At 44.7% G+C, this 19,845-nt stretch overlaps 2 protein-coding genes across 2 annotated transcripts; both read right to left on the bottom strand.

Moving 5' to 3' along the window:
* Nucleotides 1–2,736: 2,736 nt before the first annotated feature.
* On the bottom strand, nt 2,737–3,960 carry LOC311107563 (gap junction Cx32.2 protein-like; the record flags this gene model as incomplete). Its single annotated transcript, XM_084150069.1, has 2 exons — nt 2,737–3,693; nt 3,832–3,960. The coding sequence occupies 2 exons, from the start codon at nt 3,958–3,960 to the stop codon at nt 2,737–2,739; spliced, it is 1,086 nt and encodes a 361-aa protein (XP_084006195.1).
* A 14,104-nt stretch (nt 3,961–18,064) lies between these two features.
* On the bottom strand, nt 18,065–18,901 carry LOC311107442 (gap junction beta-1 protein-like; the record flags this gene model as incomplete). The annotated part of the gene is made up of 1 exon (XM_084149935.1): nt 18,065–18,901. Exon 1 carries the CDS (start codon nt 18,884–18,886, stop codon nt 18,065–18,067), a length of 822 nt encoding a protein of 273 aa, XP_084006061.1. The 5' UTR covers nt 18,887–18,901.
* Between the last annotated feature and the right edge of the window lie 944 nt (nt 18,902–19,845).

Raw genomic sequence — 19,845 nt, 5'->3', positions numbered from 1 at the left:
GCTATAGGAGGGGGTTTGGGCTATAGGAGGGGGTTTGGGCTATAGGAGGGGGTTTGGGCTATATGAGGGGGTTTGGGCTATATGAGGGGGTTTGGGCTATAGGAGGGGGTTTGGGCTATAGGAGGGGGTTTGGGCTATAGGAGGGGGTTTGGGCTACAGGAGGGGGTTTGGGCTATAGGAGGGGGTTTGGGCTATATGAGGGGGTTTGGGCTATATGAGGGGGTTTGGGCTATAGGAGGGGGTTTGGGCTATAGGAGGGGGTTTGGGCTATATGAGGGGGTTTGGGCTATAGGAGGGGGTTTAGGCTATAGGAGGGTACTGATGGGTTTCCTCAGAATGTCAGCAACAACAGTATTGGCAGGCGTTATAGGCAGGCCTTAGGGGGCCTGGCGCGACCTACCGTACCTCCTTGCCCGTCCAAATAAAATATTGAAATATTGATCATTTATTTGACCGAGACGCGCGCCGACAGAAAGACTCACCAATCTCAGATAAAACATCTAAGCAACAAACAGCACCTCTCTCTGTATGTGTAGACCATGTATCTGATGCTGTGTGGACAGTGAAACAGCACATTTACATTTACATTTACATTTTAGTCATTTAGCAGACGCTCTTATCCAGAGCGACTTACAGTTAGTGAATACATTTTTTTTATACTGGCCCCACCTCTCTCTGTATGTGTAGACCATGTATCTGATGCTGTGTGGACAGTGAAACAGCACCTCTCTCTCTCTCTCTCTGTATGTGTAGACCATGTATCTGATGCTGTGTGGACAGTGAAACAGCACCTCTCTCTCTCTCTCTCTGTATGTGTAGACCATGTATCTGATGCTGTGTGGACAGTGAAACAGCACCTCTCTCTCTCTGTATGTGTAGACCATGTATCTGATGCTGTGTGGACAGTGAAACAGCACCTCTCTCTCTCTCTCTCTCTCTGTATGTGTAGACCATGTATCTGATGCTGTGTGGACAGTGAAACAGCGCCCCTCTGTCTCAGTATGTGTAGACCATGTATCTGATGCTGTGTGGACAGATAGAGTATGGCATGTCAGTTCCATGGGTTACATACAGTAAGACAGACGGGTGCTGTTTCGCTGCTCGGATGCTTTCTCCGGTCAGATAGTTTCAGCCATTGTTCGGATGCTAGAATTATTTTGGACCAAAGTGCGAAGCGAAACTACTTTTTTAAGGGATTTGTTTGACAATCAGATGAAAACAACATAACTGGTTGTGTTCATGTCACATTAAAAGCTAATATAACATAGGTTATTTGTGACGAGCTTCCTATTGGTTGATTCTGATACCTCCCAAGTGGGAAACTCGGGATCCGACTCTTGCGCCTAGGTTAGCAAGTCAGACGTTTCCCAGTTCCGACTAGCACATGAACGTGGCATCAGCACACCTTCAACTCAGTGCAGAGGGCAACATGTTAATATGTGACCCTAGAAAGTTTAAGGACGTTAAATTGAACCATTTGGGCTATATGAGGGTACTATTGGGTTCCCTTAGAATGGGGTCAGACGGGCAGGGTAACACTGCTGTTGGCACAAAGCGTACGAACGTCTCTGCAAGATATTCTGTTACAAATAAACACTGCCTAGTTGTTTTACGAATAGTTAATTATATAACTAAATATGCTTTATTTTTCATTGTAATCAATCAATTTCAACAAACTGGCTTGTTGTGGTTGTTATATTTTACATTAATGTGAATATGTCTGCGACCCAAATGGTCCCTGGTCAATAGTAGTGCACTATATAGGGAATAGGGTCAATAGTAGTGCACTATATAGAGAATAGGGTCAATAGTAGTGCACTATATAGAGAATAGGGTCAATAGTAGTGCACTACATAGGGAATAGGGTCAATAGTAATGCACTACATAGGGAATAGGGTCAATAGTAGTGCACTACATAGGGAATAGGGTCAATAGTAGTGCACTACATAGGGAATAGGGTCAATAGTAATGCACTACATAGAGAATAGGGTCAATAGTAATGCACTACATAGGGAATAGGGTCAATAGTAGTGCACTACATAGAGAATAGGGTATCATTTGGGACAGATGGTTAAAGTGCATCCAGGGTTAATATTATTCTGAAGAAACACATTAAACATTACATTTTCATTCAAAAAAATGTTTTACTTGTTTTACTTGGTTCAATAACTAAAAGTCGAATATATCCGCTTTTTCTTCAGTCTGAAATGCACAAAAACGTTCAGTAATAGTTGTATTTAATGTCCTCTAGTCCCATAGACACCAGGAGGGTTTCTGAAAGAGTTTAAGATGTTGTTGTTTGTCATCTAATATGAAACAAAAAGGTCCTTCATAGATCGTGTTTTACAACCGTAACAGTCAATTTATTTGTCCTTCATAGATCATGTTTTACAACCGTAACATTCAACGTTTATTTTTGTGTCCTACAAATATCAAACCCCCCCAGTGAGTCAAAGCTCTGCCATCCACCAGGCCGCCGGGGGGGGGCACAAGGGACTGCGGTCTGTTGGACACATCTGTGAGTCCCAAATGGCACCCTATTCCCTATATAGTGCACTACTTTTGACCAGAGCCCTGGACTGTCTTAGGTTGTCATAGGCCCTGGGCCCTGGTCAAAGGTAGTGCACTACATAGGGAATAGGGTGCCATTTGGGTCTCAACCCTAAGAATGCCTTTCAAGCGACATAAGACCCTGGGCAGCAACCTAAGACATGGTCTCAGCAACCTAAGCCCCTCTCAGATCTTCAGATCGTCTATTCTGGTCTTGTTGCCGTGTTTAGCAGCGTGGTGTCCAGCCCGGGGTAGAGATGGTGAACCTGGCTCCGACCCCCCGCACGTTCCTCCTCCTTTCTTCCCTTTCAGGTGGTCCGGCTGGCTGCCGACGCTCCTCTCCACCGACAGGTTGTCCCTGTTCTGCTTGTTGTGGTAGGGCTGGTAGGTGGAGTCCGTCTCCTCGGATAGAGGGGACATGTTATAGCTGGGGACAGGAGGGTATGCTGGCTGGACCTGGTAGGCTGGCTGGGCCCCGTGGTAGGGGTCGTAGCTGGGAGTGTAGGGCAAGGCCTCCTCCGCCTCGCTGGGCTCCTTGGAGTCTGAGCTCAGATCCTCCCGGTGGTACTTGATACCCTGGCGACACTTAGTGGACCCCAGGTGGTACATCTCTATCAGGTTGAGGAACAGAGACAGACTGGCCACTCCTAGCATGAAGATGATGAAGATAGTTTTCTCTGTGGGTCGGGAGATGTAGCAGTTGACTGTGTTGGGGCAGGGCGAGCGGTCGCAGGTGTACATGGGCTGCAGGTGGAAGCCATAGAGTAGGTACTGCATGACGAGGAAGCCCACCTCGAACAGCGTCTTGAAGATGATGTTGAACACGTAGGTCCTCAGTAGTTCCCCCTTCAGTCGAACCCTACCCCTGTCGTCCCTCACCGGGGCCTTACAGGCGTTGCTCTCCGACAGGGGGGGTTTGTCCCCGGCCCGCTCTGCGTCCTTCTCTCTCTGCTTCTGTTTCTCCTCCATCCTCACCAGGTGTAATATATGACCCAGGTAAATGAGGGTGGGAGTGGAGACAAAGATGATCTGGAGGACCCAGAAGCGGACGTGAGAGATGGGGAAGGTGTAGTCATAACAGACGTTCTCACATCCAGGCTGCTTGGTGTCGCAGGTGAACCCTGACTGCTCGTCCCCCCACACCTATCAGGACCACAATGGAAATAACAAGTTGCATTCTTTACATTCAAATACATTTTAGTGTGTGTATTGTTGGACTCCAATGGCTGAGGCAACTGTAAATGTATTTTAAAAAGTGTCAAATGAATTGAATTTCTTCACCTTCTCTGCTGCGGCGCTCAGGACAAGGATCCGGAAGATGAAGAGGACAGTGAGCCAGACCTTCCCCACTACGGTGCTGTGTTCCTGGGCTTTCTCCAACAACTTCCCCAACAGGTTCCAGTCACCCATGGTAGTAGCAGATTACTGTGGCTGTGGGGAGGGAGAGCAGGGGGGACTAGTTACTACACTGACAGGCGGTTCCAGGAGAGATACTAGACTAGTTAATGTGTCTGGAGGAGAGAGAGACTAGTTAAAACACTGACAGCCGGTTCCAGGAGAGATACTAGACTAGTTAATGTGTCTGGAGGAGAGAGAGACTAGTTAATGTGTCTGGAGGAGAGAGAGACTAGTTAATGTGTCTGGAGGAGAGAGACTAGTTAATGTGTCTGGAGGGGAGAGAGACTAGTTAATGTGTCTGGAGGGGAGAGACTAGTTAATGTGTCTGGAGGGGAGAGAGACTAGTTAATGTGTCTGGAGGAGAGAGAGACTAGTTAATGTGTCTGGAGGAGAGAGAGACTAGTTAATGTGTCTGGAGGAGAGATACTAGTTAATGTGTCTGGAGGAGAGAGAGACTAGTTAATGTGTCTGGAGGAGAGAGAGACTAGTTAATGTGTCTGGAGGAGAGAGACTAGTTAATGTGTCTGGAGGAGAGAGACTAGTTAATGTGTATGGAGGAGAGAGACTAGTTAATGTGTCTGGAGGAGAGCGAGACTAGTTAATGTGTCTGGAGGAGAGAGAGACTAGTTAATGTGTCTGGAAGAGAGGGACTAGTTAATGTGTCTGGAGGAGAGATACTAGTTCATGTGTCTGGAGGAGAGAGAGACTAGTTAATGTGTCTGGAGGAGAGAGAGACTAGTTAATGTGTGTGGAGGAGAGAGACTAGTTAATGTGTCTGGAGGAGAGAGAGACTAGTTAATGTGTCTTTAGGAGAGAGACTAGTTAATGTGTGTGGAGGAGAGAGACTAGTTGATGTGTCTGGAGGAGAGCGAGACTAGTTAATGTGTCTGGAGGAGAGAGAGACTAGTTAATGTGTCTGGAGGAGAGAGACTAGTTAATGTGTCTGGAGGAGAGAGAGACTAGTTAATGTGTCTGGAGGAGAGAGACTAGTTAATGTGTCTGGAGGAGAGAGAGACTAGTTAATGTGTCTGGAGGAGAGAGAGACTAGTTAATGTGTCTGGAGGAGAGAGAGACTAGTTAATGTGTCTGGAGGAGAGCGAGACTAGTTAATGTGTCTGTAGGAGAGAGAGACTAGTTAATGTGTCTGGAGGAGAGAGACTAGTTAATGTGTATGGAGGAGAGAGAGACTAGTTAATGTGTCTTTAGGAGAGAGACTAGTTAATGTGTGTGGAGGAGAGAGACTAGTTAATGTGTCTGGAGGAGAGCGAGACTAGTTAATGTGTCTGGAGGAGAGAGAGACTAGTTAATGTGTCTGGAGGAGAGAGAGACTAGTTAATGTGTCTGGAGGAGAGAGACTAGTTAATGTGTCTGGAGGAGAGAGAGACTAGTTAATGTGTCTGGAGGAGAGAGAGACTAGTTAATGTGTCTGGAGGAGAGAGAGACTAGTTAATGTGTCTGGAGGAGAGAGAGACTAGACTAGTTAATGTGTCTGGAGGAGAGAGAGACTAGTTAATGTGTCTGGAGGAGAGAGAGACTAGTTAATGTGTCTGGAGGAGAGAGAGAGACTAGTTAATGTGTCTGGAGGAGAGAGAGACTAGTTAATGTGTCTGGAGGAGAGAGAGACTAGTTAATGTGTCTGGAGGAGAGAGAGAGACTAGTTAATGTGTCTGGAGGAGAGAGACTAGATAATGTGTGTGGAGGAGAGAGACTAGTTAATGTGTCTGGAGGAGAGAGACTAGTTAATGTGTCTGGAAGAGATGGACTAGTTAATATGTCTGGAGGAGAGAGAGACTAGTTAATGTGTCTGGAGGAGAGAGACTAGTTACTGTGTCAGGAGGAGGGAGACTAGTTAATGTGTCTGGAGGGGAGAGAGACTAGTTAATGTGTCTGGAGGGGAGAGACTAGTTAATGTGTCTGGAGGGGAGAGAGACTAGTTAATGTGTCTGGAGGAGAGAGAGACTAGACTAGTTAATGTGTCTGGAGGAGAGAGACTAGATAATGTGTCTGGAGGAGAGAGAGACTAGACTAGTTAATGTGTCTGGAGGAGAGAGACTAGTTAATGTGTCTGGAGGAGAGAGAGACTAGTTAATGTGTCTGGAAGAGAGAGACTAGTTAATGTGTCTGGAGGGGAGAGACTAGTTTATGTGTCTGGAGGAGAGAGGGACTAGTTAATGTGTCTGGAGGAGAGAGAGACTAGTTAATGTGTCTGGAGGAGAGATAGACTAGTTAATGTGTCTGGAGGGGAGAGACTAGTTTATGTGTCTGGAGGAGAGAGGGACTAGTTAATGTGTCTGGAGGAGAGAGAGACTAGTTAATGTGTCTGGAGGAGAGATAGACTAGTTAATGTGTCTGGAGGAGAGAGAGACTAGTTAATGTGTCTGGAGGAGAGAGAGAGTAGTTAATGTGTCTGGAGGAGAGAGACTAGTTAATGTGTCTGGAGGGGAGAGACTAGTTTATGTGTCTGGAGGAGAGAGGGACTAGTTAATGTGTCTGGAGGAGAGAGAGACTAGTTAATGTGTCTGGAGGAGAGATAGACTAGTTAATGTGTCTGGAGGAGAGAGACTAGTTAATGTGTGTGGAGGAGAGAGAGACTAGTTCATGTGTCTGGAGGAGAGAGAGACTAGTTAATGTGTCTGGAGGAGAGAGAGACTAGTTAATGTGTCTGGAGGAGAAAGACTAGTTAATGTGTCTGGAAGAGAGAGATACTAGTTAATATGTCTGGAGGAGAGAGACTAGTTAATGTGTCTGGAGGAGAGAGAGACTAGTTAATGTGTCTGGACTAGAGAGAAACTAGTTAATGTGTCTGGAGGAGAGAGACTAGTTAATGTGTCTGAAGTAGAGAGAGAGACTAGTTAATGTGTCTGGAGGAGAGAGACTAGTTAATGTGTCTGGAGGAGAGAGACTAGTTAATGTGTCTGCAGGAGAGAGAGACTAGTTAATGTGTCTGGAGGAGAGAGACTAGTTAATGTGTTTGAAGGAGAGAGAGAGACTAGTTAATGTGTCTGGAGGAGAGAGACTAGTTAATGTGTCTGGAGGAGAGACTAGTTAATGTGTCTGGAGGAGAGAGACTAGTTAATGTGTTTGAAGGAGAGAGAGACTAGTTAATGTGTCTGGAGGAGAGAGACTAGTTAATGTGTCTGGAGGAGAGAGACTAGTTAATGTGTTTGAAGGAGAGAGAGAGACTAGTTAATGTGTCTGGAGGAGAGAGAGACTAGTTAATGTGTCTGGAGGAGAGAGACTAGTTAATGTGTTTGAAGGAGAGAGAGAGACTACTTAATGTGTCTGGAGGAGAGAGACTAGTTAATGTGTCTGGAGGAGAGAGACTAGTTAATGTGTTTGAAGGAGAGAGAGAGACTAGTTAATGTGTCTGGAGGAGAGAGAGACTAGTTAATGTGTCTGGAGGAGAGAGACTAGTTAATGTGTTTGAAGGAGAGAGAGAGACTAGTTAATGTGTCTGGAGGAGAGAGACTAGTTAATGTGTCTGGAGGAGAGAGATGTGTTTGAAGGAGAGAGAGAGACTATTTAATGTGTCTGGAGGAGAGAGAGACTAGTTAATGTGTCTGGAGGAGAGAGACTAGTTAATGTGTCTGGAGGAGAGAGAGACTAGTTAATGTGTCTGGAGGAGAGAGACTAGTTAATGTGTCTGGAGGAGAGAGAGACTAGTTAATGTGTTTGAAGGAGAGAGAGAGACTAGTTAATGTGTCTGGAGGAGAGAGACTAGTTAATGTGTTTGAAGGAGAGAGAGAGACTAGTTAATGTGTCTGGAGGAGAGATAGACTAGTTCATGTGTCTGGAGGAGAGAGACTAGTTAATGTGTCTGGAGGAGAGAGACTAGTTAATGTGTTTGAAGGAGAGAGAGAGAGACTAGTTAATGTGTCTGGAGGAGAGAGAGACTAGTTAATGTGTCTGGAGGAGAGAGACTAGTTAATGTTTTTGAAGGAGAGAGAGGGACTAGTTAATGTGTCTGGAGGAGAGAGACTAGTTAATGTGTTTGAAGGAGAGAGAGAGACTAGTTAATGTGTCTGGAGGAGAGAGACTAGTTAATGTGTCTGGAGGAGAGAGACTAGTTAATGTGTCTGGAGGAGAGAGAGACTAGTTAATGTGTCTGGAGGAGAGAGACTAGTTAATGTTTTTGAAGGAGAGAGAGAGACTAGTTAATGTGTCTGGAGGAGAGAGACTAGTTAATGTGTCTGGAGGAGAGAGACTAGTTAATGTGTCTGGAGGAGAGAGACTAGTTAATGTGTCTGGAGGAGAGAGACTAGTTAATGTGTCTGGAGGAGAGAGACTAGTTAATGTGTCTGGAGGAGAGAGACTAGTTAATGTGTCTGGAGGAGAGAGACTAGTTAATGTGTCTGGAGGAGAGAGACTAGTTAATGTGTCTGGAGCATGATGGGATGTTAATTGCTTAATTAACTGAGGATCTTTTTACTTTGTCCCTCCTTTAGTGAAGTGTTCCCTTTATTTGTGGCTTTTAGCTCTATCTGACAGCTCTATGTAACCGTTGTTTTATTGTGTCTGTCCATATAAAAAAAAACTGTTACATAAATATGATGGCTGCCTTGTGTGAAAAGAGTGCAGGAGTCAACTGGCTTTCTATAGACTCACAACAGGAGGGCTAAGATCAGATGAGTATCACAAGCCGCAGTGTGTGTGTGTGTGTGTGTGTGTGTGTGTGTGTGTGTGTGTGTCTTCACACCTCTCACTACAGGGCAGGTAACGACACAGACAGGTTTATATTAGATTTAAGGATGGGGTATATTTGGGGAGTGTAGACAGGGGGACAGCAGGTTGCAGACAGAGAGAGGCATGTGTGTTTATCTAGAGACTAAAGCCTGTCTAACAGTCATTACAGACTGTAGGAATTAGACAGTGTTTAGTTACGTTTACATTTTAGTAATTTAGCAGACGCTCTTATCCAGAGAGACTTACAGTTAGTGAGTGCATACATTTTTCATACTGGCCCCCCATGGGAATCGAACCCACAACCCTGGCGTTGCAAAGCGCCATGCTCTACCAACTGAGAGACTAAAACCTGTCTAACAGTCATTAGACAGCTAGTAGATAATATCCATTACTCAGTTTGGACTGTAATCAATAGGTCTAGCAGTGGAGTCAGTTGGTGAGATTGGGCTGCTACTGTACGGTGTGGGAAAGAGCACCGGTTAATGACCATATCCACTTCTGGAATACAACAATAACATGAATGACCATATCCACTTCTGGAATACAACAATAACATGAATGACCATATCCACTTCTGGAATACAACAATAACATGAATGACCATATCCACTTCTGGAATACAACAATATTAATGACCTGCATATTACTTTACAATACTGGGGTTCATTTGGAGTTCTCAAATCTTTAGGACACTGTATTAATCTTTAGGACACTGTATTAATCTTTAGGACACTGTATTAATCTTTAGGACACTGTATTAATCTTTAGGACACTGTATTAATCTTTAGGACACTTTATTAATCTTTAGGACACTGTATTAATCTTTAGGACACTGTATTAATCTTTAGGACACTGTATTAATCTTTAGGACACTGTATTAATCTTTAGGACACTGTATTAATCTTTAGGACACTTTATTAATCTTTAGGACACTGTATTAATCTTTAGGACACTGTATTAATCTTTAGGACACTGTATTAATCTTTAGGACACTGTATTAATCTTTAGGACACTTTATTAATCTTTAGGACACTGTATTAATCTTTAGGACACTGTATTAATCTTTAGGACACTGTATTAATCTTTAGGACACTGTATTAATCTTTAGGACACTGTATAAATCTTTAGGACACTGTATTAATCTTTAGGACACTGTATTAATTTAGATCTTAGAAGTTAATAATTTGGAGTAACAATTCCCCTCTCAAATAATGAGAATCTCTCAACACTTAAATAAATAAAATATATATTTCAGAATGATTCACAATATATTTCAGAATGATTCACAATATATTTCAGAATGATTCACAATATATTTCAGAATGATTCACAATATATTTCAGAATGATTCACAATATATTTCAAAGTGATTTTCATACTGTGTATATGGGAGGACTCTTACCAAGATATATGTTGTGTTTCTGTGTTACGGGGCCAAGTCCCCACCTTCACTTTAAGCTTTCCAACTACATGAGAGTGGAAGTCTGTAACAGAAAGTAGAATATGGAAGTACCTACCTTGTCAACCTACTGTCCCCAGAAGAGTAGCTCCCTGTGGGACTGAGACCATGTGGCTCCTCTCGTAGCCTCCCTCCTCCCCCGTCCCCCTCTCTCTTCAACCCAGTGGGCCCTCTGTGGCAGGCCGCTCCTCTCCGCTGTCTCTCCTCTCCTGTCCAGGTCCCAGCAGATGGAATGCCCTTGAATGGACAGGAAACACCAGACCAGCCCACCGCTGGCCACAAGGCCGTTCCACACTACGGGACACACCAACACACTCCTGTCTTCACTCCTCAGTCAGTCAAGGCTTCAACCGGGACCTAGAGTTCCTCTCCAACCCTCTCTCCCTTCCAACCAGCTGAACACTGCTACTACTGATACTGCTGCTAGCCTCTTCCTCCCGATCCCCTCAGGGTTACGTTTGGCCCAGGGCTGAGGGCGCTCTCTAATGTAAACTATGAGAGCCCCTGGCCCAACTCCACTGCCTGTTGAGGTGATTGACAGGGCAGCTGGCCAATAAGCTTGACTTCCTGGTCTGTCTGGCATCAAGTGCAGCTCAGTGCTAAATATAGGGAGAGGGTGTCTCTATCACTGTGGGGCAGGGGGGCATGACTCGGGCTGTGTCCCAAATGGCTCCCTATTCCCTATATAGTGCACTACTTTAGACCAGAGAATGGCACCCTATTCCCTATATAGTGCACTACTTTAGACCAGAGCCCTATGGGTGACTAGTGCCCTATGAGCCCCCCTGGTCAAAAGTAGTGCACTACGTTGGGAACATGGTGCCGTTTGGGACACAGCTTTGGAGAAGAGCAGCCGTGTAGGTCCTGAAGCCACCAATGACAGGCAGGCGAAGACCGTTAAAGCCTCCAATGACAGGCAGGCGAAGACCGTTAAAGCCACCAATGACAGGCAGGCGAAGACCGTTAAAGCCTCCAATGACAGGCAGGCGAAGACCGTTAAAGCCACCAATGACAGGCAGGCGAAGACCGTTAAAGCCTCCAATGACAGGCAGGCGAAGACCGTTAAAGCCACCAATGACAGGCAGGCGAAGACCGTTAAAGCCTCCAATGACAGGCAGGCGAAGACCGTTAAAGCCTCCAATGACAGGCAGGCGAAGACCGTTAAAGCCACCAATGACAGGCAGGCGAAGACCGTTAAAGCCACCAATGACAGGCAGGCGAAGACCGTTAAAGCCACCAATGACAGGCAGGCGAAGACCATTAAAGCCACCAATGACAGGCAGGCGAAGACCGTTAAAGCCACCAATGACAGGCAGGCGAAGACCGTTAAAGCCACCAATGACAGGCAGGCGAAGACCGTTAAAGCCACCAATGACAGGCAGGCGAAGACCGTTAAAGCCACCAATGACAGGCAGGCGAAGACCGTTAAAGCCACCAATGACAGGCAGGCGAAGACCGTTAAAGCCTCCAATGACAGGCAGGCGAAGACCGTTAAAGCCACCAATGACAGGCAGGCGAAGACCGTTAAAGCCTCCAATGACAGGCAGGCGAAGACCGTTAAAGCCACCAATGACAGGCAGGCGAAGACCGTTAAAGCCTCCAATGACAGGCAGGCGAAGACCGTTAAAGCCTCCAATGACAGGCAGGCGAAGACCGTTAAAGCCACCAATGACAGGCAGGCGAAGACCGTTAAAGCCACCAATGACAGGCAGGCGAAGACCATTAAAGCCACCAATGACGGGCAGGCGAAGACCGTTAAAGCCACCAATGACAGGCAGGCGAAGACCGTTAAAGCCACCAATGACAGGCAGGCGAAGACCGTTAAAGCCACCAATGACGGAGTGGAACGGAGGGAATGACATCAACTCCAGGAAGGCTGCTATAGGGCGTGCTGGGGACACACACAGGGCATCTACATTTACATTCACGTCATTTAGCAGACGCTCTTATCCAGAGCGACTTACAGTTAAGCGAGTGCATACATTTTCATACTGTGGATTTAGTGTACACTAAGACATGAAACCAGAGGTTAGGAGCTACAACAACATACCGGTACTGACACTTTGCAATGTCAGTCAACGTTTTAAAGAATGTCTACACATTTGAGTTGTTCAAATCATTTATGGATTTTATTCCTTAATGTACAATAATATACATATATACACTGTTACAACCTGTTTAATCGGTCAAATATACAGTGGGGAAAAAAAGTATTTAGTCAGCCACCAATTGTGCAAGTTCTCCCACTTAAAAAGATGAGAGAGTCCTGTAATTTTCATCATAGGTACACGTCAACTATGACAGACAAAATGAGAAAAAAATATCCAGAAAATCACATTGTAGGATTTTTTATGATTTTATTTGCAAATTATGGTGGAAAATAAGTATTTGGTCAATAACAAAAGTTTCTCAATACTTTGTTATATACCCTTTGTTGGCAATGACACAGGTCAAACGTTTTCTGTAAGTCTTCACAAGGTTTTCACACACTGTTGCTGGTATTTTGGCCCATTCCTCCATGCAGATCTCCTCTAGAGCAGTGATGTTTTGGGGCTGTCGCTGGGCAACACGGACTTTCAACTCCCTCCAAAGATTTTCTATGGGGTTGAGATCTGGAGACTGGCTAGGCCACTCCAGGACCTTGAAATGCTTCTTACGAAGCCACTCCTTCGTTGCCCGGGCGGTGTGTTTGGGATCATTGTCATGCTGAAAGACCCAGCCACGTTTCATCTTCAATGCCCTTGCTGATGGAAGGAGGTTTTCACTCAAAATCTCACGATACATGGCCCAATTCATTCTTTCCTTTACACGGATCAGTCGTCCTGGTCCCTTTGCAGAAAAACAGCCCCAAAGCATGATGTTTCCACCCCCATGCTTCACAGTAGGTATGGTGTTCTTTGGATGCAACTCAGCATTCTTTGTCCTCCAAACACGACGAGTTGAGTTTTTACCAAAAAGTTGTATTTTGGTTTCATCTGACCATATAACATTCTCCCAATCCTCTTCTGAATCATCCAAATGCACTCTAGCAAACTTCAGACGGGCCTGGACATGTACTGGCTTAAGCAGGGGGACACGTCTGGCACTGCAGGATTTGAGTCCCTGGCGGCGTAGTGTGTTACTGATGGTGGGCTTTGTTACTTTGGTCCCAGCTCTCTGCAGGTCATTCACTAGGTCCCCCCGTGTGTTTCTGGGATTTTTGCTCACCGTTCTTGTGATCATTTTGACCCCACGGGGTGATATCTTGCGTGGAGCCCCAGATCGAGGGAGATTATCAGTGGTCTTGTATGTCTTCCATTTCCTAATAATTGCTCCCACAGTGGATTTCTTCAAACCAAGCTGCTTACCTATTGCAGATTCAGTCTTCCCAGCCTGGTGCAGGTCTACAATTTTGTTTCTGGTGTCCTTTGACAGCTCTTTGGTCTTGGCCATAGTGGAGTTTGGAGTGTGACTGTTTGAGGTTGTGGACAGGTGTATATTTATACTGAACGAGTGGAGGACAGAGGAGCCTCTTAAAGAAGAAGTTACAGGTCTGTGAGAGCCAGAAATCTTGCTTGTTTGTAGGTGACCAAATACTTATTTTCCACCATAATTTGCAAATAAATTCATTAAAAATCCTACAATGTGATTTTCTGGATTTTTTTTCTCAATTTGTCTGTCATAGTTGATGAAAATTACAGGCCTCTCTCATCTTTTTAAGTGGGAGAACTTGCACAATTGGTGGCTGACTAAATACATTTTTTCCCCACTGTACACCATGGACTGGATTAGGGGTTGCAAAATACAGTTTACTTTTCCAAAATTTCCAGAAATCCCGGTTTAAAAATTCCAGGAATCAAGAGGGAAGAAGCAGGAAATCCGACCGGGATTTCTGGAAAACCAGGACATTTTGGGAAAGTAACCGGAATGTTGCAACCCCAGACTGGAATGTTTACCCATAGTAGATGGACATGTACAGTTGAATGAAAAGCACAGGTTCAATTCAATATCTTTAAAATTCTTGTATTTTTACTGTACAACAATGTATTTGTAGCCTTTTATTACATGTTTAGTCATTTAGCAGACGCTCTTATCCAGAGCGACTTACAGGAGCAATTAGGGTTAAGTGCCTTGCTCAAGGGCACATCGACAGGTTTTTTACCTAGTCGGCTCGGGGATTAGAACCAGCGACCTTTCGGTTACTGGCACAATGCTCTTAACCACTAAGCTACCTGCTGCCCCAGGTAGCTTTATGAGAACAATGTGTATGATTAAATTGTAAACTGATAAACTGGAAACTAGACAGGAATAAAGAGGGGATGGAGCAGGAATATATTACAGTACAATAAGACAACTTTCCTACATGAAATATGAAAAATAAAGAATATTATGCAAATAAAATGATTTAATGGAATTACAAAACTGTAGGTAAATGTAAAATGGCAGCAGCCTGTTTTCAACCAATCAAAAATCAGGAGGTTATTGGTTAATCTACTTTGCCTGGCAACGCCCAAACCCGAAGAAATAAAAATGAATTCTCTCTCCACCATGGACTGTTCCAGAATAATGACCAGTTCATTAACATGCTGATGACTGATGTTTAACATGTCTGAGTGTCTAGAAACACCATCAGTAACATGCTGAGATGACTGGTGTTTCTTTTAAAAAATCACAGAAATGCTCCATATGCACAAAAAGCTTATTTCTCTCAAATGTTGTGCACAAATGTGTTTCCATCCCTGTTAGTGAGCATTTCTCCCTTGCCAAGATAACCCATCCACCTGACAGGTGTGGCATATCAAGAAGCTGATTAAACAGCATGATCATTACACAGGTCCACCTTGTGCTGCGGACAATAAAAGGCCATTCTAAAATGTGCAGTTTTGTCACAGAACACAATGCCAGAGATGTCTCAAGTTTTTAGGGAGCATGCAATTGGCATGCTGACTGCAGGAATGTCCACCAGAGCTGTTGCCAGAGAATTGAATGTTCATTTCTCTACCAACATCGTTTTAGAGAATTTGGCAGTACGTCCAACCGGCCTCACAACTTCAGACCATGTGTAACCACGCCAGCCCAGGACCTCCACATCAGGCTTCTTCACCTGCGGGATCGGCTGAGGGGGAGGGTGGGGTGCTGAGGAGTATTTCTGTCTGTAATAAAGCCCTTTTGTGGTGGGTGGGCCTATGCCCTCCCAGGCCCACCCATGGCTGTGCCCCTGCCCAGTCATATGAAATCCATAGATTAGGGCCTAATGAATATATTTCAAGTGACTGATTTCCTTATATGAACTGTAACTCAGTAACATTTTTGAAATTGTTGCATGTTGCGTTTATATATACTTGTTCAGTATGTTACCGTCTGAGAGGCTAGAAACACCATGACAGACTATTAAGAACATCAAGATTTGTATCCATCAATCCACTATCAGATCTTTGGTTGTGAGCAGTAACCTCAATAACAGGTTTACTCTGCAGCTCAGGATATTGTCATGTAAACAACCTCATAATAGTCAGAGTACTGCAGTATATAACACTATAACATATCATATATAACACTATAATGTGGGATATGAACATATCATATATAACACTATAATGTGGGATATGAACATATCATATATAACACTATAATGTGGGATATGAACATATCATATATAACACTATAATGTGGGATATGAACATATCATATATAACACTATAATGTGGGATATGAACATATCATATATAACACTATAATGTGGGATATGAACATATCATATATAACACTATAATGTGGGATATGAACATATCATATATAACACTATAATGTGGGATATGAACATATCATATATAACACTATAATGTGGGATATGAACATATCATATATAACACTATAATGTGGGATATGAACATATTTGACACTTTTTTTTTTAGCAGACGCTCTTATCCAGAGTGACTTACAGGAGCAATTAGGGTTAAGTGCCTTGCTCAAGGGCACATCGACAGATTTTTCACCTAGTCGGCTCGGGGATTAGAACAAGCGACCTTTCGGTTACTGGCACAACGCTCTTAACCACTAAGCTTCCTGCCGCCCATATCATATATAACAGTATAATTTGGGATATGAACATATCATATATAACAGTACAATGTGGGATATGAACATATCATATATAACAGTATAATTTGGGACATGAACATATCGTATATCTTTGTACTAGTTAACAACCGTTAATGGAAGTTGTAAGTAATCCATTTTAGGACATCCAGTTTTCCACGTCGCTGCTGCTAACCCTCTTGATACTGATAGTACTAAAACAACGTAGTAAAGCTTCATCGTTTGCTGTTCACCATTAAAAAGACCTTCAATGTCTTAATGAGTGATCCGTTCCTGCTGTAGGAGTAGTCTCCGTGCTGTTGGAGTAGTCTACCTACTGTAGGAGTAGTTTCTGTGCTGTAGGAGTAGTCTCCGTGCTGTAGGAATAGTCTACCTATTGTAGGAGTAGTCTCCGTGCTGTAGGAGTAGTCTACCTACTGTAGGAGTAGTCTCTGTGCTGTAGGAGTAGTCTCTGTGCTGTAGGAGTAGTCTCCGTGCTGTTGGAGTAGTCTACGTGCTGTAGGAGTAGTCTCCGTGCTGTAGGAGTAGTCTCTGTGCTGTAGAAGTAGTCTCCGTGCTGTTGGAGTAGTCTCCATGCTGTAGGAGTAGTCTCTGTGCTGTAGGAGTAGTCTCCGTGCTGTTGGAGTAGTCTCCATGCTGTAGGAGTAGTCTCTGTGCTGTAGAAGTAGTCTACCTACTGTTGGAGTAGTCTCCGTGCTGTAGGAGTAGTCTCTGTGCTGTAGGAGTAGTCTACCTACTGTAGGAGTAGTCTCCGTGCTGTAGTAGTAGTCTACCTACTGTAGGAGTAGTCTCTGTGCTGTTGGAGTAGTCTACGTGCTGTACGAGTAGTCTCTGTGCTGTTGGAGTAGCCTCTGTGCTGTTGGAGTAGTCTCCATACTGTAGGAGTAGTCTCTGTGCTGTAGGAGTAGTCTCTGTGCTGTAGGAATAGTCTACCTACTGTAGGAGTAGTCTCCGTGCTGTTGGAGTAGTCTCCATGCTGTAGGAGTAGTCTCTGTGCTGTAGGAGTAGTCTCCGTGCTGTTGGAGTAGTCTACGTGCTGTAGGAGTAGTCTCTGTGCTGTAGGAGTAGTCTCTGTGCTGTAGGAGTAGTCTCTGTGCTGTAGGAGTAGTCTCTGTGCTGTAGGAGTAGTCTCTGTGCTGTAGGAGTAGTCTCTGTGCTGTAGGAGTAGTCTACCTACTGTTGGAGTAGTCTCTGTGCTGTAGGAGTAGTCTACCTACTGTTGGAGTAGTCTCTGTGCTGTAGGAGTAGTCTACCTACTGTAGGAGTAGTCTCTGTGCTGTAGGAGTAGTCTACCTACTGTAGGAGTAGTCTCTGTGCTGTTGGAGTAGTCTACCTACTGTAGGAGTAGTCTCTGTGCTGTTGGAGTAGTCTACCTACTGTAGGAGTAGTCTCCGTGCTGTAGGAGTAGTCTCCGTGCTGTAGGAGTAGTCTCCGTGCTGTTGGAGACTCAGTGAGTTCCAATACAATGGGTTTCTCAAGTCATGTGCTGAAACAAATGTTCCTTTATCCACACGTTCCTGCCCCAAGGATGTGAGACCTGCCCCAAGACCTTGTCGATCACCAGGAAACAAAGTTCTTCCTCCAATCCAGCATTGAGTTTGTCTGGGTTGGTTTGTTCCTCTTCATATCCTACCACAGGAAGGCCTGTTGAGAACCTAGCACCAGTCACTAGAATAAATGGATGAAGAACTAAATGAGTGAATGATTGATGTTATTACTAGATGGAGCTATTGAGGATTTCCATACAGTATGATTCCAAGCTGGTTACAGTTCATTAGTTTGAAGCAGTGAAATGAGTGGGAACTAGGACTAGGCAGCCTATCAGAAAGCAGAGCACCGCTCTCCCTTCTCCATAGGCAGCAAATCAGAACAACTCTCTCCCTCCAGGGCAGCCTATTAGAAAGCAGAGCACCTCTCTCCCTTCTCCATAGAGGTCTTCCTAGCTCCAACGTTGAACTTCGACTGGTCAGCGATCATCTGGTTGATTTCATTCTGTTTGTAGGAGGACAGTTTCTGACCGATCCATGCTACCTTTTTCTCGCCCTGGTTTCCATGGATACACCATAGACAGGCTCTGCCAATCAGGTAGGCCACCTCGGCCAGGTTGAGGAGAACACACACCCCCGACACTGAGAGCATGAACACGGTGAAGATGGTTTTCTCCGTGGGTCGCGACACGAAGCAGTCGACAGTGTTGGGGCAGGGGTACGAGTCACACTTGACCAGACGGAACATCTTGAAGTCAGGGTAGATCAGGTAGAATATATAAAGGAAGCCGACTTCCAGAACGATCCTAAACAGCACACTGATCATATAGGTCCACCAGAGGGCGCCTGTGATCTCAAACTTCTGGTTCTTGAGTTGTTCCAGCTCCTTGGGGGAACCGCGCCCGGACTTCTTCAGGATCTTCTTGTTGATGTGTCTGCGATGGGCTACGTGCATGGCCACTAAGAGAGCAGGCGTGGACACCAGGATGAGCTGCAAGGCCCACAGGCGGATGTGTGAGATGGGGAAGAACTGGTCATAGCAGACAGAGTTGCAGCCGGGCTGCTGGGTGTTGCAGGTGAAGCCAGACTTCTCGTCTCCCCAGACCGACTCGGCCGCCACTACGAGGACCAGGATTCGGAAGATGAAGATGACAGACAACCAGATGCGGCCGATGCCGGTGGAATGCCTGTTTACGCCGCTGATCACGGCGTAAAAGGACCCCCAGTTCATTTTCGATTCCAGGTCTGGAGAGGAGAAACAAGAATGGATTTAGTTCAGACGTTTTAGTGGTTCCGCTCTAAAGCCTTTCTCAAGCCCAGGCTGGAAAGGAGAAAGGTCAAGCTGATGATCAGGAGAATAACTGTTCTGCCCAGGCTGGAAAGGAGAAAGGTCAAGCTGATGATCAGGAGAATAACTGTTCTGTAGAAGAATGTAGGACTTAGGGAACAACTTTATGTTGACAATGTATTGATGACATGTTGACAATGTATTGATGACATGTTGACAATGTATTGATGACATGTTGACAATGTATTGATGACATGTTGACAATGTATTGATGACATGTTGACAATGTATTGATGACATGTTGACAATGTATTGATGACATGTTGACAATGTATTGATGACATGTTGACAATGTATTGAGACAAGCTGACTATCGATCACACTCGGAAGGGTGGTCATTCTTTATGAGAATGACCATCACGTCAAGGAAACATGTAATGAAGGAATTGGGGGACAAATCAAAGTACATAACATGTTGGTAACGTCTTGATACAATCATTGAAACTGTACAATCTCTGAGTCAATTGTTATTAAAGGCAGGCAATCAATCAGACCTGTAGTGAGGAATAAAATAGTTCTTAAAGATAGATATTTTTGTTCACAAAAATAAATCCCACAGGTGTATGTATCCAACCAACAATCATCAGAAATGCTTGAGCTCAAATCCTGCTCCTCACACAAATCTAAAACACCAGACACATCGGACAGAAAATCATTCTCAAACTTACTAATGTAGACTAAAAGAGAACTTTTCTCCTACATAGTCAACAACCCCCAACCTAACACACCCTGTCTGCGTCCCAAATGGCCCCCCGTTACCTATAAAAGTGCACTACTTTCAACCAGGGCCCACGAAATAGGGTGTGATTTAGGAAGCAGCGCCTGTTGGTCCTACCAGTCTC

Source organism: Coregonus lavaretus (genome assembly GCF_964263955.1).
Source record: "Coregonus lavaretus genome assembly, chromosome: 32".
NCBI classification, from domain to species: Eukaryota; Metazoa; Chordata; class Actinopteri; order Salmoniformes; family Salmonidae; genus Coregonus; species Coregonus lavaretus.
This window is presented reverse-complemented; position numbering and strand designations above follow the sequence as displayed.